Source organism: Polypterus senegalus, chromosome 5, assembly GCF_016835505.1.
Source record: "Polypterus senegalus isolate Bchr_013 chromosome 5, ASM1683550v1, whole genome shotgun sequence".
Classification (NCBI taxonomy): Eukaryota; Metazoa; Chordata; class Cladistia; order Polypteriformes; family Polypteridae; genus Polypterus; species Polypterus senegalus.
Window position 1 is genome coordinate 170,845,685 of NC_053158.1, and position 25,643 is coordinate 170,871,327.

Genomic DNA, 25,643 nt, shown 5'->3' on the forward strand with positions numbered 1-25,643 from the left:
TTAATGAGGATCTAATATCAAGTCCTCATTGCTGCAAGGGGAGACAAAAGCTAAAGTAATTCAGCTTCTAATAGGAACAGATACAGTATGTGGAAAATGAAATGAGTTATTCATGTAGTAGAAGTAGTAGTAGTACCATCAAAGGCATAGAGTATTCTGCCTTTCCAATATTTTAGCTTAGGGTTGTTAGATTTAAATACAATATGTGGTTACAGTATAGGCTGTACAATAGAGAAAAAGCTACTACTGTATTTGTGCAGTAGTAGAGTGTTGTACCGTGTTACCATTATGGATGCAATGAGAATTCAAGCAAAATTACACCTTTTACTGGCTAACTGAACAGATTACAATATGCAAGTTTTCGAGACAAATGAGGCTCCTTCGTCAGGCAGGTTGTAATCATTACATTACCTGCCTGACGAAGGCGTTATTTTGCTTGACTTCTTATCACACGTTTGTGCAGGAATTCTTACAGTACTAAGCATTTGCCTCCCTTTGAACGGAATGTTTCATTCTGTTTTAAAACCACAAGATCCCAGTCAAATGTTTTTACATACATTCATTTTCTCTTATTCTTTCAGAAGATGTCACTCTAACAGTCGATCTTTGAACCTTTTTCAGGAAGTCAATGTGACAGTGAAGACAGGCCTTATCTCGATGACTGAAATTATTTAGTGATAATAAATATTAAAACCTAAATTATCAAATGATGAAAAAAAGAAAAAGCAGAAAACCAAGTAACATTTTAAATGTTTTATTCAAAACATGTTTCTTTAGTTGCTTTCAACATTTCAGTGACAAGTATAAATTATCTGAAATGAACACAATGCTGAAAAAGCGATACAATCATTCACATTTACATTTCTCACAATATTGTACATATGAAACTATCTTTTTGTCAAATATAACTTTGAAAAACTGCAACTCCAAGGTTTTGTATATTTTTGTGTTTTCAAATGAGGCGAAACTATAGTAGTGGAAGATGAAATACATCAGATCAGAAACTGGCAGTTTCAGAGTCTCTGCTATGCCAACCTTCATCAATTGATTTTAAAATACACTTGAAAATCCCAGATCAAATTTACTAAAAAAACAGTTTTTAGTTGTCTTCAGAGCACAGTTTTTATACACCTTCACACACTTTTCCCCTCTCACATATAATTTCTGGTTAGGAAGGACCAAGTTACTGGGTCAGGAAGTGGTGCAGATAAGCAATTACCTAAATAAACATTAAAAAAATCAGGTAAACTGCAAAGTTCACATAAGTGCATTTATATACTTAGCATAAGTATAATTTCTTATTGAAGAATAACATCAGAACAAGATAAAAGAGACCAACACACATTTATAACCATAAAAGAGATGGAGCATCATCAAAAAGGTTGGACTTAATAAAGAAAATAAAAAATGTCGTCTGTGCTTCACAAATCTAAGAGAAAAAGAAGAAAAGGTCAGAAAAAAAAATCTGCGTATTCTTCCAAACCGGACTCTATGTAAACCTTAATTGAAATGGAAAAGGATTAATTATTATAATAAGACAAGCAAATCCAAGACCACCTGAGGGAAAAAAAATTACAAAACAGGTTAAATGTAAAAGTTATTCATTCTTAAGATGGCTTCATAACTTCAAGGTGGTTAAAAATTAGCCTGTGGAAATTAAAAAGGAAAAGTCAAAAATATTAATGTCATCTGTAAGAAAAGGAAAATCAATTAATCATTTTTCTCCAAATCATCCACTGCATGTAGCCTTTGGTTTAAAATTTGGTGTTAAACAATACAAATAAATATACTTAGAAGTATGCTAACCTAAACAAATCTTAAATATTCAATTTGTACAAAGACGCTTACATAGATAACATCTGTTAAGTTACTTATAGGCACTTCGTTAACAAAAGTTAACTGTAATAACACATATATAACACATTCTCTTTAAATGAAAACACCAGAAATCTTTCATATAAAATAACTATGCTGGCTTACTATATAAACGGTAAAATGAAACATCATGGTAAAGTCTACATCTTACTACCACTAGAATAAAAAATAAATGACTTTCCGCTGTGGCAGGTACTGATCCTTCCCAACCATGCTCTCTAAAATGCTCCAAGAAGCTACAAAGAAGATTCACTATGAATCTGTTTTGAATATAAGCACATGCTTATTAATATCAATAGTGAAAGGCAACTAACCTTATAATGTTAACAAGGAATATTTGTAATCCATTGGATTAAAATACTTAAAACAAGATAAAAACGTGGTTAATGTAATAAATATGGCACATACATAATAAGGGACAAAAACAACATTACTAATTACAAAAGCATTTAACTGTTTGTTGTCCTCACACCTATTGCTTAAGGCAGAAATGGAGAGAGGATCAAATATTAAAAAAAATAAAAACTCTGCAATTATTATTTCATAGTCAGTTACAAAGCAAAAACACACCTAACAGTACAGAACAATTTATGAATGCAAATCTTTCAGATGGTATTGGAACACAAAGTATTTAAGAATTTTTCTCATAGTAAGCAGTAATTTCATGATATTGGGAAGAACAGAGTATGTGAAGCCATAATGTTAGAGTCCCCCCCACCCCTCATGAGATAATAAACTAAAATGTACACTTTGACATGCAACAGAACTATTTTAACACTTAAAAGAAAATCCACTCATTTATTAAAAAAATAAAACAAAAAAAAAAGCCACACAGAATTTTTTTCCTGTCAAGAAATGTTTCAAGACCAGCTTTGGAAAGTAATTTTTAGAATTTCTTAATTCATTTTTAATCCTACTAAATATCCCAAAAAACAACTGGTGCATTTCTCATTTCTGGTAAAATACTTAGGAAAATGCAATCCCTTCATCTACACATTGACACATAAATGAGTCAGAATAAACATGGTCATTTTAAAAGATCTTTGTTTTCTAATTAGAGCTCTATGCTGTATACAATAAAGTAAGAACAACACAGGTGAGGGGGTCATTGTTGTTTCATTCTGAGGAAAAAGAACTTCAAAGAAAGACAACTAAGTAAAGATAAAGAAAAAAGGGAATAAAAGGTTTAGGTAATTAAACCCAAACATCTCCGTCTAACTACACAAGATGGTAAATGCCAATTCAGAAAATATTAATATCTGATCATCTAAATATTAATGAATAATAAAATATAAGGTTAAAGCTGACAAATCTAACTGGAAATAATTATGTGAACAAGGACTTAACAGTATATTTCCAGTCCTGAAAAGTAATCAGGACAAATATAAAGAAGTATCTTAGGCACTTCCAAAAATGTTGGTGAAATGAAAAAAAATATATATAAAAAAATATATTATTGAAATGTTAAGGAAGGCAAAATACAGGAAAAAAAGACACATTCTGCATTTATCAGCCAATACACCATTTTAATATAAATTATAATTATGAGATTTGACCAAATAATTTTGCTTAATGTTCTGAAAAAAAATTAATCATGCAGAACAAAAGTCTCTAAAAAAAAACTGCTTGGGAAATGCACCAGCCTAGAATGAAATGATTCTAAGAATGCTCTGGTCTGACTATCCAAGAGTTAACAGAAATGAGAAGAAGAAATGCTAAAAAGTATTGTTCAAAAATAAAAGAAATCAAAAGGAAAAAAAAAAAAACCATAAAAACAACCAAACAAAAAACACGCATTTGGCTCCACATACTCAAAAATGCTTATACCTGAGTCAAAGAAAAGCAGACTTGGGTACAAATAATTCACAAGTGAAATATACGTCTTGACACACAATCTTTATAAAAATTTAGGTAAAGGTACATACAGCACGAATATCAGAAGGACAATGCATTCACTATATTTAAATATACACCAAAAGTAACTCAAATCAAAAAAGTTGAAAAAATGAGCAGATGAAGTTTTATATACAACATAACTGAGAAGCATTTCTCAAATGTAATATGTCTGTCATGAATAAGGTGATAATGGCTGCCACAAATCTTCCATAGTAAATACATTTTAAGTTTTGTTTTTTTTTTACTATACAAAAAGTTTAAAAGATGGCTTTAACAGATTTTTTGAAGTTTCTATTCAATGTTAGGCTCTATATGTTGGACAGTGTGTTCTAGAGGAGAAGATGCCACATGAAGGCAGCAAAGTCAGCAAGACTAACACTGACTTTTAAAAATTGTCAAACAAAAATACACAATTATTACGTAATGGTCAGATTTCTTAAAATAAAAGGGAAAAAATTCTTATAAGTATAGTTTATCTATACCCTCACCACACTACCCCAAATCCCACAACCCAAAGCAAGTTTAAACAGCAGAAGAGTGAGAACAGAATAAGACAGCAAAGCTATGTTAAAGTGAAATATTTAGAAAATGCAATGAAAAATTTAAAGTAGAGAACCTTTCACATTGCACTTCCACTGCTTCCCCAAGTAAAGTTTTGATCAATTTGTAAATTATCAGATACATTTAAATTTGAGGACATTGATGCTTGAATCATTATGCAAATTTTACAAAAAAAAAACAAAACAAAACACTAGACTGTGGTCAGAACTGCTGTGATCAGATATACTATTTTATCATTTATTTCTGCAAAAATGGAAACAGCAAAAAAAGTTATCCATTACAAACAGTGTGCTGCAGTTGTGTGAATTAGCTTCTCCCTTTTGTATATTGGTTTGACATAAATACTACACTGCACATTTGCAGTGTATTCATTTTAACACTGTAGTTTACAGAATATATCATTAAGCACTACCCAAAAAATTAGCAGTTTTGTCCAGATCACCACCAGGGGTCCTGTATACTTGAAACATGTCTGAAATAGCAGGCTAAAAACGGTATAAAAAATTACACCTGAGTAAATGTCAGCGAGTCCCTGTGCAAACAACTGTACTAGCACATACAAAACATAGGTACACACCAACTTCACATTTAGTAACCAATGGACTAATTTTCTGAATTAAAAATACAATTTCTAAAATTGAGACAAAGGATGTATTAGTTAAAAAAGGCTACTGCGTTTAATTAAAAAACAAAACACGTAAAAATTAATCTTTGTAAATTAACAAAAGCTTAAAACTAAACTGTATTCAATATTTAAAACTCAACATTATGCTATCAAAAAAATATAAAAATGTCTCTGATTATGTAAACAGGACACAAAACATCCAAGTGAACATAAACTGATGAAATCTAGAAAAGTAAATACTGCAACACTTACTGATTAAACAGAGAAACAAAAACAAAACTCCATTATGATGCTCAAGTATGAAAGGAGACAGCATTTACAAAATACTGTATTTCCACAAAAAATACTGAACATTTCTGACAGCTTTCATGTGATGGGGAAATATAAAGTTATTTAATTGTACAAATTGTATTCTTAAATGAAAAAGGAATCCTTCATCACAAGAACAATAAGACAAAACTAAGAGGAAATGAATAGGCAATTAACTACAAAAATTAGCAACAACTGTATAAGTAAAAATGTTTACTTTCACTGACAGGCCTACGTTTTATCTGACAATGCTAGAATAATACAAAGAAACGTTTTACAGGTTATCTTGTATTACTGAAGAACAACACAGGGTACATAATCTATATAAGCATATAAAAGTAAAACGGTGTATTTAGAAACAAAAAACCTCATTAAATGTACCTGTTTATGTGGGATAGTGGTCATATCTAATGTATATTATGTTGAGCTTTAGTAAAACAACACACGCACAGACAAAAGAATATAAGGGATTAAAAAGTATAAAATGCTGAAACATGGTAAACCACAACTCTTCAGTCTATGTTGTGATACTAGCTAGAAAATGTAAAAAAAAAAAAAAAACTCTTTGTGAAGCAAAAATGAATCAACTGTACATGTTAAAGGTGACAATAAGAATCTCAGCCTCCTAAGGTTATACCCAAATATGCAATACAACTCTAACAACTCTGCCATTATACAAACCTACTGTCTCTAATGGCACAATGTGGCTAACAATGGAATTCTGTGCAAATTATGCACTCCCGAACAACAGACTACTGTTATGAAGTGTTTTTCTTTTTTCAATTAAAGAGCCAAATATAAAGATTGTGCATGGTTAAATGTCAGTATTTTCTACAAGCTGGCTAGAAGGGGGTGATGGTACAGTCATTATATTAGCTATACAAATATCAGAATGTACAAATAACCATACACTATTACAATAAATGTAATAGATTACTAATTCTGGAATTAAGAATTTTTTTCTCAATGCACCATAAATGACTTAGTGAACTGTTAAAAGAATACCAAATATTTGTTTTAACTGAAGGAAAATAATGATCTTTTTCACATATGCACAACATTATACCGCAAAGTGAAATACAAAATTAAGATTTTTTTTTTTTTAAATTACTTTGTGATACACAATGATCACCTGCAGCTACTTAATAATAAGGAAAGCACATAACTAAAATTAGCCATTCTTTTTTAAAATAAAGATTAAAATTATCTGGAAGATAAGAGCAACCATTACCAAGTCTTATTCATTTTTTTACCTTTGTTAATTTGATCATAAAGACTTGATTTAATCCTTTGTTAATTATGTCACTTGAAACATAAGTCACTATCCTTTACAGTCATGTAAATATGCACTAATTTTATTATATACAACCAAAAGCTTGACAAAGTTAAAACTGAGGAAGCAGGGATTTAAAACACCACCACAAAGGAGAGTGTGCTAAACAGTTCAGAATTTTCCTTAGGGTGAAAAATGGCAGTTCTTGTATAAGGGCATCTAGAATCCTGGTATCTCATCAATTTGTAAATCTACATTATATACGCAGGAAGTTATTTGATTTTCAAAGCATGCTTTCTGCATGTAGTTCCAGCCGCTACTCTGCTTCTGCTTTTGGAATCATCAAGCTTCAACGAGATCTCTTAACCAGCGTTCAGTGACACATTAATATGAGACAAATCAATCATGTGTCTGAAAGAAAAGCAAAAAAGGTAAAACACACTTAAATTATAGTCACTAATAAGAATTGAAAATCAAAAACAACCCTTGCTAATATTAAATTTTCTAAGTATATTGGTAGCCCCAACTCCTTGCTATTCATGTTCAGGTAAAATTACTTTATGTAACAATACAAACAAAAGTTACATGGAAGGCAGTGCAGAGTGGCATAGTTACCAGTTTGAATCCAACACACTGCCTGGCAGCAATCATTTAACATGCCTGTGAATAACCTATTTAAAAAAAAGGCTTTAATTGTATTTCATCCTAATATTGTACTTTACTTTAGGTATAGGAAACTACCTAATAGTTTTTTGCAATATACTGGGACCAAAAAAGTATGCAAAAACTTAATTTCTAAAATGATGCTACTGTATACCTGCATTATGCTAATTTCTGTACTGGTATTTAATGGTTGTGTACTGACACCTTGCACTTTGCTGGGGCTGGGGGTTGGTGGAATTATTTGTTGTTTGGTTTGCTTCAGTATTGTTTTGGTGCCAGTACATGGGTGCAAAAGCTGGTATCAGTACCAAAATGAAAATTTTATTGATCCAACACTAGTACCGAATACATCTTCATAATAATAAAAAATAAATTTTAAGATATACAGCCACTTTACCTGTGAAATCGTTGTTGGAACGTTAAAGCATGTTGGGGATTCTTGAATTTTGCTATGGCTTTCCGTTGTTCTGGGAACAGCTGAAACATCTGGGAAAAAAAAAAATCTTTTTAAACAAAAAAAAATTTAAGTGTATATATACTTAAATATATATACACCTAATATATATATATATATATATATATATATATATATATATATATATATATATTTAAAGCATTACATTTACTTTTGATCTATGAAGGTTTGTCCTAACTTATTGGCTGACTCTGCAATGAATTCTTTCACTACCACAAAATAAAGATTTGTTCAGTTTTTCAGTGTGGAGATTACCATAATTACAGAAGTGAAGACACAATTTTGCCTATGCAGGTGAATTGCTCTGTTATGGTGCACCAATCTTGAGTCATCCAAGATTAAATTACACTGTTTGGACCACTCTTTGACAAATAAACATGTTTAAAGATTACACCTTCAGGTCACAAAATAAACGTATCCTTCACAGAATAACTTTCTTATTGTATTATTTAGACCTGCAACAAAAATATAATAAGTGCAGTCCTGGCTTTATTTCATTAAATGCATAGTTAGATGTTACTTATTCCCACATAAAGAAATATAGTTTGTGATATAAAAAATGTTGCTGTTCAGTTAGCAAAACAGTTTATAATGAATCCATGTTAAATATAAAACATCCAAAAAAAAATAACTGAAGATAAGTAAAAGGGCCTATTTTTCCAAATTATGTTGGCATAGTATAATTATATAAACTTGCAAGTTTCTAGCACGATGGTATGTAGACTGAAGAAATCTTTTGCAATAATTGGCGAAAAAGAGATACAATAAAGAGAATAAAGCAAGTACAGTGTAAACTTTTTTACTCTTTTTTTTCTTTTTTTACTCTGTTTAATCCAGTTCAAGATAACAGTCTAAAACATTTTTCAACAGCATCACATACTATGCAAAAACAATTTAATGCATTACTAATGCATCAAATTGGCACACTCTCTCATATCAAATCAATGTTATCAATAAGGATGCTCTGATCAAGTTTTTTAAAGCCGATACCCATCACTGATTTCATGTTACTTGATCTGTCAATTCCGATTCTGATTTTTTTTTATCGCTTTAAAAATATGTTTACACTAACCTCCTGCATAACTAGACAAACAGAAATTTAATGTCTATATTAAAGTGTTTTTCTATATTTAAAACTATAGACCACACATGTTGACTGTTCATTTTTAATTAACAAACTTGAATTCAGTAGGCTTATTTTTCAGTGACCAACTTAAAATACATACTTTAACTAATAAAAAATATACAAAAATTTTTACCCATAATATAGATGGAAAAAAATAAAATAAAATGCTTCTCACTGCATCAAATAATACACACAGCATGAATCTTTTAAAAAAGCCTATTGTTTACTCAGTAGCAGTTTCAAATTTTTGATCTTTTTCCAATTAAAAGTGTAGGCTGCTGCATTTTAAACAAGCACGCTGACCAAACTCAAGCGGTGTATGCTTTCATTTTAAGGCCAAAATAAAGGTCAGAATTCCTTAAAGCTTTTTTTGTCGTTTGTATAGTTGCACAGGACGACTTCTCATGTTCTTTTTTTTTTATTTATTTATTACTCCACTTTCTTTAATCTAAAGGCTGATATACCAATCGCCTCTTGTTCAGTGATAAAACAAGATTCCACTTGCATAAAGAAGCACTACAACTAAATTACCATGAAGTTTAACAAAGCAGGGGCTGAAAATATCAGTTTTTATGATTGGCCTTTTTACTGATCACAGATTGAGTCCTTTTTTTTTTAGTGAAAATCAGACAATTTCGATTTGTGGCCGATCAATTGGAGTATTCCTAGTTACATGTTAATCTAGCTTTGGTATGTGGGAAGAAAATCTGTACATCCAGAGAGAAAACATGCAAACATGGGAAAATCCCTTTGGACAGTGGTTTATACAAAAACACCATCATGACAGCAAGTCTCTGAGCTCTGCTGACTAGGCCTCCCTATCCGAAGCAATATCCCCAGCCTTCCCTGGGAAACACCCAGAAACCTCTAAGAAAGTTAAGAAAATTCAGTACAAACATAAATAAAACACTACACTATTTGCATTAAAGAAATGGAGAAATACTGCCTTACTGACACAGATGTTGCAAACTAGAGCTTATAGACATCCCACAAAATTGAAGTGGTAAAATACAGTGGATTCAGAAAGTATTTAAACCATTTTTTTTTCTAATTTTATGTTGCAGCCTTCCACTAAAATCATTTTAATGATCCCCCTTAAAAATACTCAATACCCCAGAGTAACAAAGTGAACACAGGATTTCAGATTTTTTTAAATGTATTTAAAATAAAAAATTTAAATATAACAGTGTCATAAGCATTCAGACACAATTCTATGACACATCAATTCTTGCTCAGGTGCATCTCATTCTATTGATTATCATTGAGATGTTTCTACAACTTGTTTGGAGTCTACCTCCACACAGGATTGTGTTGTGGAACAGATCTGGGGGAAGGCTGCAAAATTTTCTGCAGTATTGAAAATTCCCCAAGATCACAGCTGCCTTCAAAATTCTTAAAAAGGAATGAGTCTAGAATAACCACAGCTCTTTCAAGAGCTGGGCACCTGGTCAAACTGAGAAATAACGAGAAAGGGGCCAGAGTACCTTTGCGCAGATGGAAGAAACTTCCAGCAGGACCACCATCACTATTACACTGCACCTATCTGGGCTTTATAAAGCCTCTCCTCCATAAGACACAAGACTCTTGCAGTTTGCATATATTCATGTAAACGACTGTCAGACTGTAAGAAACAGGATTATCTGGTCTGATAAAACCAAGATTAGTGTCATGTCTGGAAGAAACCAGACAGCACTCATTACCTGTGTAATAAAATTCCACCCATGAATTATGGTGACAGCATAATGCTGTGAGGTTAATGTTTCAGTGGAAAGGACTAGGTAACTAGACAGGACATGGTTGAGTAAAAGCTGAATGGAGAAAAGTATAGATTTATCCTTAATGAAAGCCTGCTCCATGGAGCTCTGGACATCACACTAGGCCAACAGGACAAAGACCCTAAGCACAAATTAAAGATAACACAGGAGTGGTTTAGGGACAATTCTGGGAATCTCCTAGAGTTGTTGAGTTAAAGACCAGACTTGAACACTATCAAACATCTCTGTAGAGACCTGAAAATAGCTGCCCATTGACAGACGCCATCCAAACTAACATAGATTTAAAGAATCTACAGAGAAAAATGGCACAAAATCCTCAGTTCCAGGTGTACGAAGCTTGTTGAAACATACCCAAGAAAACTCCAGGCTTGAATTGCTGCCAACTAAGCACTGAGTCAAGGATCTGAATGCTTGTGTCAATATGATATTAAAGATTTTTATTTTTAATAAATTTGCCAAATGTTCTTGAAATTGCGTTTTCAATTTGTTATTCTGATATTAAATGTTGCCTAATATGGGGAAAATCAATTTAAATGATTTTAGCACAAGTCTGCAAAATGTGAAAAAGTAAAGAGGTCTGAGATTTTCTGAACAAATTGTATCTTAGCTTGGCCATGCATGTTATACAAATATAAGAATTACTAACAACCAAAAACAAGTTATGCAATCAGCATAAATATGTATTTTAGTCTAAACACTTGAAAGCCTATTAAATAAAGTTATTTATTGTGACACATTAACTTGAAAAGAAACGTTTAAAATGTCATCTTTTTTTTCTTCTTGACAAAGTTCATCATTCTGAATTAGATATTTCTTCTAAAGAAAATTAAAAACAGATCTTCAATGTACTTCTGCTTATTTAAATAAAATTTAACTTTAAAGGAGAGAGTTAGTTGTTGGACTTTCAGGTTGACCAGTGTGACAAATTAGGCAACAAGTAAAATAAGTCTCTGAATTGTCTATTAACCTACACTGAGAAAGGGCTGTTTGAAAAAGTTTGCAGAAGAAACTTCATAATTATAATAAGCAACAAAAATAAAACTGATGAAATGTGCTAAATAAAAATCATACCTGTATTGAAAACCTGGAACTATGTTTAGAGAATATAAAATTACATTTCTGGCTAATTTCTGCTTGGAGTCTGGAGAAATACATGTATGTTGTTTTAAGAGGTGACTAAATAAATGTTTAAAATTATAAAAGGAATTAGTACTATAGACCTCAGCTGTTAATATAAAATACAATCTTCAACAAGACGACAGGGACATGATTGAAAAATTGTTAAGTGAACATTCTGTACAAATGTTAGAATGTTTTTCTTAATGAAAAGAATCATAGAAATATAGAATTACCAAGTAGCATGGTACAGAGTAGGGTCTTCAAATAACCATTTTGTGAAAAAAGGTAAGTGTATAACTTGCAGAAAATAATACACAGCTCAAACATGGTTATTTTAAAATGACTTTAAAAGATCTGATAAATAAATACATGACAACTAAAGGTCATGTCAGATTTTACTATTTTTGCTGTGACTTTGAAATACAGAATTTATTTACATAATCTTACAGAGTTCATCAGTAAAGGAGTTGGACATTCCTAGAAACTCAGCCTAACCAGTCTATGACTCAAGGGTTTGATTCTGTGTTAAGTCTTGGGGCAGGGTGAGAGCTGACAACCAATGAGCACTGACCTGGAAGTAGAATGCATATAATGCAGCTACAAGGAACATTGGTGCTTGGATCTGACAAACAGAAGAGTGACTGGTCTGCACATTGTACATTCCATGACAGAATAGAAAACAATGGATAAAAATCAGACAGAAAAAGTGGAAAGTGTGTTATACTTGAAAATGTGAAAGTGTGCTGGATGGTCATTAGGCACTCGACTAGTGTGGAGATGCAATTTTCATATTTGTAATCTGAGATACTCAAAATAATACAAACTTTGGCAACATAATGAATCCCTAAATATGATGGGGAAATCATACTGCTACCACAGATAGATATTCTCATCCACTAAGTGCAATTAACAACATTTATTCATATTGCACATTTTTATACAAATAATAGAGCTCAAAGTGCTGTACGAGAGGTCAAAGAGAAAGATGCGAGAAAGGAAAAAACAAATTAGATATGAATAAAGATTACATAACAAAGAAAAAAAAAATAAACACAAGTAAAAATATAGGCATGCAATATAATATAAAACACACACTCACACATATATACATATATTACTCTTCCACATATAATTGGTAGAAGAGAAGCATTCTTAAATACAATATCATAAGTCTATAAAGATAAATTCTCCAGTTAAACTGGAGAAAAAAATACAAAAACTACAGAGGTTCCAAGACCAAAAAGACCACCCAGCCCCCACTGAGCAGTCCACCTAACATAAATGTGCTTAATTCATTACAAGAAATTCTAGTATGTTGAATACAGATGTGGACAATTTTTTGTACCCTCACAGCCCATTGAAAAAGTACTGAATGCCTCTAGAAAAGCGAATACATGAAAAGCAGTCATCGAGTAAAATAAAGCAATTGTGAAAAGAGGTTAGGTATTGTTTATTCTACAAAGACATTCTAAAATGACCAGGACACAGCTGTTGGCACCTCTAGAAAAGATCATAAACAACTAGATGAGAGTGGTTTTTCAAACTTAGTGTTTTCTAGTATCACATATGTTCTCCAATTGTGCAATCCGTCATTCAGCCAATTTAAATGTAGTAAAGAAGTGACTCTGCGCTTTGGTATCGTGTTCCCCAAACTAAACATGGACCAGAGAAAGCAAAGGGCTGAGAATTTCCTGAAGAGATCAGAAAGAAAATTATAGACAAGTATATTAAAGGCAAAAGCAGCTTGATGTTCATGTGACAACAGTTGCAAACAGTTTAAAGTCCATGGAAGTGTAGCCAACCTCCCTAGATGCAGCCACAAGAGGGAAATTGACCATAGAATGGAAAGAAGGCATGGTGAAAATAGTAGACAAAATATTAAGGTCAGCTTCCAAAGAGATATACGATGAACTCCAAGGTCAAGGTCCATCAGTGTCTCATCACACTATCCCTTGCTTTTTGAGTAACAGTGGGCTCAATGGAAGAAGACCTTGTAGGACTTCACTGTTGAAAAGAAAAACATAAAAGGCCAGAGTGTAATTTGCTAAAAAGCATACTGATAAGCCACAATGCTTTTGGGAGAATGCCTTGTGGACAAACAAGACAAAACTGAAGCTTTTGGCAAGTCACATCAGTATTATGTCCAAGGTCAAAAAACTGAGCTTTCAAAGAAAAGAACATTATATCTACTGTGAAACATGGAGGAGGCTTGGTTATTATTTGGGGCTACTTTGCTGCGTCTGACATGGGATGCCTCGAGTCTGTGCAGGTAACAATGAAATCTTAAGACTACCAAGACAATCTGGAGCAAAACATACTGCCCAGTGTCAGAAAGCTTGGTCTCAATCGCATGTCATGGATCACCCAACAGAATGATTACCCAAAACAGCTAAAAGCACCCAAGAATGGCTAAGAAAAAAATATTGGACTTTTCTGAAAGGCCCATCTATGAGTCTTAATTTGAGCCATATTGAACATTTATGAAAAAAAAAAAACAAACATGCAGTGGGGAGAAGATGTCCTTCAAACCTCACACAGCTGGAGTAGTCTGCTCAGGAAGAGTGGGCCAAACTACCAGTGCACAGGTGCAGAAGTCTCATAGAGCTGCAGGAATAACTTATTTGCAGTGATTGCCTCTAAAGATTGTATAACAAAAGAATATCTTAAAGTACTCAACAGCCATTTTCGTTTGTGTTATTTGAAATATTCTGTTGAATCAAAGCAAAGTCTGATTTTTTTAAATTACGGAATAAACAATGATAGGTGCCAATTACTCTTACCAGTTTCAAGTTATTTCAGTGACAATTCTGTCTTCCTCTTTTGTCATGGAGGGGTTCCAACAAATTTGTCCATGTTTGTTGTTTGGAATCACAAAAGCTTGTGGTTTCTTCAAGATTATTTGATAATGTATTTTCATTGTATACAGTTAATTTAATCATAACTATATACTAAAAACTATTTTAATCCCAATTATTACATTAAAGAGAAAACATCTAGACAAGCAGTGTGGCGTAGTGGTTAAGGCTTTGGACTACAAAACCCTGGGGTTGTGCGCTCAAATCCCCCTACTGACACTGTATGACCATTAACATTTCATTTTACCCGTCTGTGCCCGAACTGGAAAAACAAAATAAATCCTTTCTTGCAAAGTTGCATGTTACTTTGGATAAAGTTGTCAACCAAGTAATAATATCTGATTTTCCTTAAAGAGAGTACCAAGTTTAAGAATTAATGGCTATTGTCTCTGTTCTGTAACTACATGTTTCTATATATGTGTGACTTACAGTTTGAATGAACATTTGAATCTTTGTAAAATACGTTACAACAATAATATGAAGCCCTCTGATTAATACTCAGTGGATGGGAATCTTCAGCTAATTCTGGATTTGGATGTGCAGAACTCAAATATTTGAAAGTTAACTGAATACTTCATTAAAACAAACCTTAAGGGGACATTAAAATGTATTATTTAATGTTCCCAGGCAAAGACTGATGCACTCTTTTGCAGTGGGAGTCTCTCCATAAGATTTAATCATGTTGCCACATACCACCCATGAAGGAGGTCATCAACAGGATGCAGAGGTGCATGCCTGCACTGCTATATTCCTTGTCTTATTTGGAAGGTTTACATAATAGTATGAAAATGACTTATTTGGTGAATAGTGTTTTCTGCTTCTCTTTTAATGTTCTGATTGTGCAAGCTGCATGACAATGGAGAAAATGCTTTTATTTCATTTATGAAACAAAACCTGTCCACCATGACAGCCCAATTATTTTTTGTCTTTACATTTTAAAGCATGCTAACAATGTTGAAATTGTATTTTTATTTTATATACTTTTGCAACAAAGATGTAAAGAAAATTTTAAAACAAACAAAATAAATTAAGAAGTGTAGACTTGCATACAGTGAAAAAAATCAACATTGTTACATGCACTCCAAAATTTTATTTAGAAGAATGTGACTTTATTAAATACTAATTCTTCCGCTCCACATTCAATCAACAATTTACTTCTTAGAATGACTCAATGGGCTTTAACATGCCTTATTTTCAGATAGCCCCCCCAGCTCTGACTCAATAAGAAGATAAGAAAAAGCCCAAAGCCTAAAACACATGGAAGAAATCTTGGGAAAGTCAATTCAGCTTGAATCAAACTTGACCTTTGCTAACTGCCTTCATAGTGCACCATTTTTCTATAGTATACTTTTCCAAATGACCAAAGAAAATCATTGTACAAATATTCATGTATAATATGTTTCCAAGGAAAACTGGATATGGCTATAACATCTCCTTTGCCTTTCTTAAAAAATATTTATCCTTGTTACACATGTGATGAATATGTGGTAAACTGTGAACATCATATTATTAACAATTCTCACAATAAACAAAGGAAGATGACAAAAACATACAAGGAAATAATTTTTTATTTTAAAAAAAATACATCCTTTTAAAAAAACGAAGCCGTATTGAAATAATTAAATTCCAAAAAAAATATTTTCCCATAATACTTGTTAAAAAGATACAATACTTTACCTAAGGACAGTGGGGGAAAAAAAATCAGTATAATACTAATACAAAACTGTACATTATTCAATATTCATTGGCTTACACAAGTTCCAGCTGTGTCTTATGAAATATATTTACTTTATCTAAAATATATGTTAGGAGACCCACAATAAGCATACGATAAATTAGTAATATAAACTAATTTACACATATTTACACAAGTTAATCAAGGTATTTCTCTTCCCCGGAGTCATTTTTAATAAAAATAATATAGCATTAAAAACTAATGTACAGTAATATTAAGTCTTATATTAGCTGTGCTACCTATTTAAGATGGGCTGAAATTTAAGTAATCAAAGTAGACTTCAGCATTAATGATTACAGCACAATATTCAATGAGTAAGTCTCTGTTATATGCCATTTGGTATGGATTTCGTAAAACCAGCGTTAAAGTTTGTGATGTGCCATCTATTTGAATGACAACTGCAATGCAGTTTATTACTAAAAATGTTTGTGATCTGCCACCTTTTGGAATGACAGAGACATAGCAACCAGACAGAAATAAAGAAACATCCTTTTATTAAGGTGGATAAAAAGTAAAATCAATAATTGTGTTAATGTGTCTGCAAATGGACAGTACCTTTTAACATAGACTGACGCATCTTTTTCCAAATTTACATTTGCTTGTATGAAATCATTTGCTCATCTCAATTTCAGATGGATCACTTATTTCCATATCATACAGTCTGCATAATGTACATACCAGTTTCCTTTGTTTTAAGATTAAATTCTTTGTGATTTTTCTAAAAGTCATTACACTAAGCAGACACAAGAATAAAGTAAAAAGTTGGTTTCTTTTTCTCCACTGGCAATAAGCTTAAATTTTATACTTGGGGAAGAGGTCAGAAACGCAACCTGAGGCAGAGGTAAAAAGCTGTACAAACTGCACCACATAATATATGCATGTACAGTATTTACACTAACAAGAAGTCAGTCTCAACAGTGGTTTTTCTTTCTTTTTTCTCATGCACAGGCTATGTCACCAAATTCATATTCTTTTAATACTACTGAATGCTAAGCTCATATCAAATCTTCTTTGCATCTTTTCTGTGTTGCAAAGAATTACACTAAATGTGCAAGTAAAAACCATAACGTTACATTCAGATGAATGCACTAACATGTACATCAAACACAATATAATAGTTAGTAAAACCATTCATTGTTTAATAACAAATGCAAAAAATGTGCTGTTTTTGGCAATGGCTTCAGGCAAAAAATATGATTATTACTTAACATTAATAATGTAATACTATCTACTTTATATTTATAAAAACATTTTTAAGACCAGCATACAATGTGGGCTATATAAGTGTAATTCATATTATGATCAATGAAGTCTTTATAAAGCAAAGCTCCACTGGACACCTCGGATTAGCACCAATCAGTTTCTCTTTCACAACTGCAAGATACATTTATGTGACACAAATTAAAAACAATAAACTATTAAAACAAGTCATAGAGAAAAAGAGAGTGAAGGGTATACCAAAACTGAAGTGTGAGTGAGAGGCACATATCTGCATAAATTACCTACCCCCATGACAGACTAAATTAGCATATTTTCATTCCTATTTGTGTGAGAAACACGGTGAAACCTAGATGAATATGTATGTCAAAAGTAGAACAGTCCTTGCTCCTCATGCTGTAATACTATCAGTACCCCAGTCAAACAACTTTTGTATGCCCTAGAGAAGACCTAAAAATGGTTCCAACTGAACTTTTTAGAAGCATTAAGTATGAATGATACTCCACTGGTACAACAGGTAGCTAGTCATAGTTCGTTTCTTATTTAGTTTTCAACTCAGTTCAGTATAATTAACTTTCACTGACTTCTGCAACTGTATGTATGCAGGTGTGTGGTAAGGCTTACTGTGAACCATAAGTGCAGCAGTTTCTCAGTTACAGGTACTCTGGGTAGTACTGCATGTCTTTGCAGGCAGCACAACATCCTGAAGCAGTGCCCTTCATCTTATGGATTAGATATACATACAGTATATGTCATGATGTTTTAGCTTTGTTTCCTATCTTTTAACACATTCACTCTTCTTCAGCAACCTATAAGGATAATTCACTTATAACAAAGTGATACAACATAAGCAATCCTCTGAATTAAGTTTACAATATTACTTTAGGTTTTCCGTAAAGTGCACAGGGTTATAAACAGGAAAAAAAAATACTTCCACTTCTAATTTCCTGTGCTGCAGTACCAAAATAGCTTTGATTTTCACTGAATGCAAAGCTATGTGTAGAGTTAATAAAGCAAAATAACAAGAATTAAAGAACACTCCATAAAAGTGTAATAAGACTAGTCAAACATGATCATGTATTTAACAGTTAATCATTTGAATTTGTTTAAAAGGTCATTTTAATTATAGCTGACAGAAAATAACTTTTTTCAAAATATTTGGAAGCAGTTTGCAAATGTATGTCACAACTGAAAAAAAATCATAAATGGGTCACAAATTTTCATTTTTATCTACAGGATGCCAGATGGGTTACAGAAAACACTTTTTGAGAGAAAAGTTCAGGTAATACCTATTTCTAAATATTAATAACAAAAACGAATAGTGTCAGCTGCTATCTAAAGCGGTCATGGAAAGTGGCGTTTGTGTTTTTACATTCTGCTAATGTGAGCTATTGATTTCCTTTTCCTTTGCTAGATTTTGTTTAATGTGCAAAACCTCTGTTCATGTGCTACAAGTGTTCTGTATTATCATTGTTCAAGGATAACACAGACTCTGTGCTTTATGTAAAACTTTGTATCAGGGTTATCCAATTACAAATTCAGCTGTACCAAATTTTCAAACCAAGAAATTTAGCTGAGCAAGATATTTTCAGCGGTCGGTAACAGTAGGTAATGGCAAATTTTAAACCAACACAATTTAATGCTTTGAAGAACAAGCAATGTTTATGCATTGTTTCCCTTTTAAATTTGACGCAGGCACATCAAAAAGTGCCTTAAAAAATGAGGAGCTGTAACTGAGCAGAATCTGAGGTAGAAGTAATACCCCCCCACTTTGAAATTAAAAAAAAACAAAAAAACATTTTGGTTATATCTGACCTAAGCACATCTCAAAGTGCATAAAAACAAAAACGTGCACAGTATTAGTAATAACATTTGTTTCCCTTTTCAAATAAAACAAGATATTTTGGTCATATATGATCCAGGCATGTCACAAAGTGCAATTAACAGAATAAAAATGAATAATCAATGTTATCAAAACTATCAATGCACAAACCCATAACAAGTGCTAACAATAACTACCACACATGAAAACAAGATCTACTTTACACTGAGGGAGCACAGGTTCGTTTTAAATCTCCACATGTGTGATTAGGCATGGCTTTGTTAAACATCCTGCATTATGTTGATATTGTGATGTGTCTTGCTACTGCATGGGCTGTGGAGAATGGTGGCAGGACTGAGGTGGAGTCTTGTAGGGAAGCACTTTGTGGGGCCTCAGGGAACCACCCTAGAGTGAGCTGAGGGACAGGATCAGGGTGAGAGGGAAGGGAATAGTAAAAGAGCAGGAAGCGGCAGAAAAGAAGGCTAATTTTTTTATTTTTACAGAGTGAGACAAAGCATACAAATTCCAAACAAACAATGTTTAGGCCAAGATTCAAACTAAGATTTTTTGAACTACAGTGATCCCTCGCTATATTGCGTTTCGACTTTCGCATCTTCACTCCATCGCGGATTTTAAATGTAAGCATATCAAAATATATATCACAGATTTTTTGCTGGTTCGCAGATTTCTGCAGACAATGGGGCTTTTAATTTATGGTACATGCTTCCTCAGATTGTTTGCCCAGTTGATTTCATACAAGGGATGCTATTGGCGGATGGCTTAGAAGCTACCCAATCAGAGAATGTATTACGTATTAAATAAAACTCAATGATATGATGCTTCCCTTGCGGTGCTTGAATTTTTGCTTTTCTCTGTCTCTTGCCTAGAGGATACGCACGCTCCTCTAAAAAATGCTGCTTTATCGCGGTGCTTCGGCATACTTAAAAGCCCAAAAGCACGTATTGATTTTTTGATTGTTTGCTTTTCTCTCACGTGCTCTCTCTCTCTCTGACATTCTCTGCTCCTGACACGCATTCTTTGAAGAGGAAGATATGTTTGCATTCTTTTAATTGTGAGAAAGAACTGTCATCTCTGTCTTGTCATGGAGCACAGTTTAAACGTTTCACTAAAGGGTGTTATTTCATGTCTAGAGGGCTCTAATAATGTTAACAGTGTGGGAGAGTTCATAAGAGCTTAAAATATATAAAAATAACCAAACAAACATATGGTTTCTACTTCGCAGATTTTCATCTATCGCGGGGGGTTCTGGAACGTAACCCCCGCGATCGGGGAGGGATTACTGTATTTTAACTCTAATGCTCTGTGTGAACAGACACTTTTTTAATGAGACTGACAGAGAATCAAATGCCTCTAGTCAAACTCAAAAAGTGTGAGGTTTGTGAATTTTACACTTTAGTAACCATTCTTCAAATATTTAGTGAAAGCAGAAAGACAACTAATTAATGATTAACAAAACTTTTATGTACTGCAGTAGACTATACCTATATGCAGTTAAAATGTACCTTAAAACAGAAATGATGCATTCCTGTACTAAAGATCAGCTTGTGAGTCCATTATTAGAAGTACAGTAAAATTTAGTGACAGTTGCATGTTAAGACAACCTACAACCAGACCAAATTCTGATTTCAATCTCACTAACCCAGGAGCCAGCAACCCAACTGAAGAGATACTTTTGGAATTTTACTTAAAATAAACTTAAAACGACTGGAGACGCAGAATGCACTTGAAACAGAAATCTATTGTTATCAGTTTAACAGGACTTTTATTATACAATATCACCAACAAGATGTAAATAAACATTTTATTATCTGTATTTCATCGACTTTAGAATGACACTATCATCTTTGGTGAACCTTGCAACAAAGTTATTTAGTAGTTTTGATCAACTTTGTTCTGCAGTAATCCATTGTTAACACTTAGAAGCAATTTATTTCTGGTCCTTCATCAACTCTATACCAAAAGCTTGTATCTTTAATTAACTTTGGGAAGCAAGTATGTAATTTTCTCATTGAATCAACTGTGTACTTATCTGAAACAAAATTACAACATTAATGTTGTGTTAATATATTGTATGCTGAAACACTGTGGCTGTTAAAAATTTTATATGCCTGCCTAATTACAATTGCAAACAAAGTATGCTCAATGTGATTTTTGTGTCTGTATATCGTTGGATAGCTTTTCAATGTCTGGATTGTATGAAGACACTGATTTTCAAGCAAGATTTTAAACTTCCATTCAGACAGCAAATGAGTTTACTTCATGATCGAAAAAAATCTGTTCATAGGAATATCAAAAAATAGAATTCCAAAAGCATGCCTTTTCAAGTTAATCTAAAGGTCTCTAGGTAAAGAGACTCATACATCAAAGACTAGATGGTGGCTGTGGTTTTATGCTAAAGAAACTTGCTGTCTTTCGAGTTTCTCAAGTCTCTGTTCCAAATCTTTAAATCTGGATAACTAATTTCCCTTTTCCTGTAGATCTGCCAGTTTCAATATTAACATCTGTTTGATTAATTCCTGGGAAAGCATGAAAAGTTTAGACTGGCCATGTCTGTGTTAAGTGGGATTCAAGATGAAGAAAAATGTACAGTTTTCTTTCTTGAATTCCAGAAATCATGATGTTAAAGATTCATTTAGCATTAGAATGGCCTCTGTTATTTAATTTGTACTGATTGTGACATTTGATTGCTCTTTAAAATGTTTCAAAGAAGGAAAGATTTATTGCAACGCTATCAATATCTCTTTCAAACAATGAAAGTTTCTGCTCAAATGTCAAAATCTCTACTAAAAGTGAAATATGTGTGTTTACCTTGCCCTGCAGTTTCATCTTAAGGCCATTTATGTGGAAAAGAAAAAGAATCGAGAAAAGTTGAGGAGTAACCCTTCTCATGTAGAAAAGGTTCAACATGCTCTAAGCAGGCTATAAATTGTTACAGCACCTGTCATTTAGAAAGCCGTTAAACTCTATGGTACACAAGGTGGTCACAATGTGTGGTGTTTACATCATCAAGTAATTCACAGAATTATCTTTGGTTTAATCCCCTTGCCATAACTTTGTTTAATATTGTTTCTCGCATCATGAAACTCAGTCATAAATGTTTGAGTACACATCTCTTCTCTTGATGCACTATGCAATGAAAAGACACATTATTGTGATTAGCCTTTTTCTAGAGTGTTAGAAATCCTTATTGCAAACCTTTTGTTTGGCTCTTATACAGTCAACCACAGCTATGAGTAAATTTCCCACTGTTTAGCCATTTAGGTGGAGTAGTTTAAGAAATTGTTCTTGGGGAGGTTACAGTTGACATATCAACAAAGAAAAGTGATCTGTGCTCTGTCATCTAAGTCACATGACTCATCACACAAAATGGAGAAATACGGTGATATGACTGTAAATCTTTTATTTGCTGACTGGTTAAACTGATGATCACAGTGTCCTCTCTGTCTTTGCAGAAAATGACGTCCTTAATTTTCTTAATTATATTTTATTTTTGAAATCAGTAAGGAGATGTTTCACTATTCTAATAAAACATTTCTTAACGTATTCAGTGAAGGGCTTTTCATGTTTTATAATCTCTGAAAATGTCACAAAACTGGCAGCAACTGTGCTCTTTGAAGATTTTATCCAGTTTGACTGCATCACCTTACTTTGCTCAGCTGTTAAGTTCAATTCAGTGATTGCTATTTTTCCTAGCATCTCCAGCAGAATACTTTTAATGAATAATGAATGTTTTGTTCAGAAATGTATTTCAATATTGAATTTTTATTGTTTGAAAGGTTGTCCTTATAAGGTTAAGCACATGGCAAAACCTGAAAAAGCAGCTGTGAATGCATAGGACTATTCATCTCTAAATTCTCTATTTTTGTCTTTTTATTTTTTCTCTTTTTTGCCATTTTGAGAAATCTGTTTTAGCTGACTTGTGACAATTTATTTAGATCTGTTTTGATATAGTTTTGCTGTTAGGCTACTTTCCAAAATATTTTACTGCTGTTAAAAATTAAAAGTGGTACTGACTGGACCAATATTATTTAATGAATGTACCAAGATGAATATCACAAGCCATCAATAATCAATATGTAACATTACCGTAAGTCTCTTCAGTTTTTTTTATTTTTTTTTTATTGCTGTATGTAAGACTCCACAAAGTCCTCGTAGCAATCCAAGATGTTTAGTTTAAATCTGCTTCAGAAACACAAGCAGAGAGCAAAAGAGTTGCATGCTGCTTGAGGGCTGCAGAATATCCACCAGTGCACTACCCTAATGTAAGAGACCTTAACGCAGTGATGCTTCTAATCTTCTTTGTGTACATCCCCCTCAACATGATTTTTCTTACTTAGGACTGAGTGAGCGAGTGAAAAAACAGAAAACTAACAAGGATTGGGACTTTTTTTCCTTGAAAGCTGGTTGCCGTGTACTTTATTTAAAAATTCTTCTCTCTCTATATAATGATAAATAATGACATAATAAAAACATTTGTGGGGCAAAGAAAACAATTGTCTAAGTAAATGAGAAGACAAAATGTTTTAAACATATATTTAACCTCTAAGCAGCAATAAATCATGATCTGTATAAGTAATAAAGTTCTATCAATCTAATAAATATACTAACTGACATAAGTAATATAAGTTGAAAGAGGGAATGTATGAGTCACTCTGCTATGCAATTAACTGGGTTCAATTGGACTCTAATTTTGTATGAACTGATGTTCTGTGTTTGTTAGAAAAAAAAAATCTTTTCATTCTTTATAATACAAAAAGTACACATATAAAGAACGGTAAATTAAACCAAAATTTGCACTGTACATAGGAAAAAATGTGATAATGGAAATTCATGCTTCTTTCTTTATAATCTGCTGCCTCAAACTTAATAATTTACATCACCAAATACCAAAAATTAAGAAGAGTTCATATTTTTACTATACTACCAATAAAAACAAACTCTAAAGCATAACTGCGAGTTCTATATAATCTGAATTTAGCATTAACATGTTAAATTTTTCAAATGCTCAAACCTCCACCTCAAACCTCATTCCGCATACTGCTATATCAGTCATCTCTGATAATCATTTTAGGACAGTGGGACAGTTCTAATACAATTTCCTCATGTGGTAGATAATGCATTCTTAAATAGATATGTAGCTTCCCACTAATGGGCACAGTAAACCATTCCCACCATTGCTTAAGTGTAAAAAAATGAAGCATATCTGCTTGTCATGTTTAACTACTGTTCATTCTGGGGAAGGTGCACATTGCTATTTATCAAAGACTGCAAAGGCAAATTATTGTTGATAGGTCCCTATATTTTGGATACTGTATTCAATAAAATGCATCTTTCATTAGGATATTAAACAAGCTAGAAAATATACACGTAGCAAAACATTCTGGCACATTTGAGGGCTGTGCAGACACTGCAGCTGTCAATGGACTTGGTTCTAGTATCTTCTCAATCTATTGTAGGGTCATGGGGGTCCAGAGGCTGACCCACCAGGACTGAGCAAAAAGCTAAAAACAGGCCTTGGCAGAACTCTTGTCTATCATAGTGACCACTCTTACTCACAATAACCCACATCATATTTATATACACTGTATATTAACATAACCTAAATAAATAAAAAAAAATCCTAATTAATTCCTTCTGTGCTTCAAAAACGTCCGGTCAAAGTAATTTTCATGAAATGGGACTTGCAAAGCTATTCAGTTATGACAAATGTTAGGGAAGAACAGAAGTGAAAGACAGACTTTATTACAGTACAGTGCATCCGGAAAGTATTCACAGCACATCAATTTTTCCACATTTTGTTGTTACAGCCTTATTCCAAAATGGATTAAATTCATTTTTTTCCTCAGAATTCTACACACAACACCCGATAATGACAATGTGAAAAAAGTTTACTTGAGGTTTTTGCAAATTTATTAAAAATAAAAAAACTGAGAAATCACATGTACATAACTATTCACAGCCTTTGCTCAATACTTTGTCGATGCACCTTTGGCAGCAATTACAGCCTTAAATCTTTTTGAATATGATGCCACAAGCTTGGCACACCTATCCTTGGCCAATTTCACCCATTCCTCTTTGCAGCACCTCTCAAGCTCCATCAGGTTGGATGGGAAGTATCGGTGCACAGCCATTTTAAGATCTCTCCAGAGATGTTCAATCGGATTCAAGTCTGGACTCTGGCTGGGCCACTCAAGGACATTCACAGAGTTGTCCTGAAGCCACTCCTTTGATATCTAGGCTGTGTGCTTAGGGTCGTTGTCCTGCTGAAAGATGAACCGTCGACCCAGTCTGAGGT

General features: G+C 32.9%; 1 protein-coding gene across 1 annotated transcript in view; it reads right to left on the reverse strand.

Moving 5' to 3' along the window:
* Nucleotides 1-742: 742 nt before the first annotated feature.
* LOC120529918 (RNA-binding protein 33-like) overlaps nucleotides 743-25,643 on the reverse strand; it is a 230,208-nt gene continuing 205,307 nt past the window's right edge. The window contains exons 18-19 of the mRNA XM_039754123.1: nucleotides 7,600-7,688; nucleotides 743-6,950 (exon numbers count right to left, since the gene is read on the reverse strand). Of these exons, the coding sequence (XP_039610057.1) occupies nucleotides 6,902-6,950; nucleotides 7,600-7,688 (138 nt within the window). The 3' untranslated portion in view covers nucleotides 743-6,901. The remainder of the gene's footprint in view (nucleotides 6,951-7,599; nucleotides 7,689-25,643) is intronic.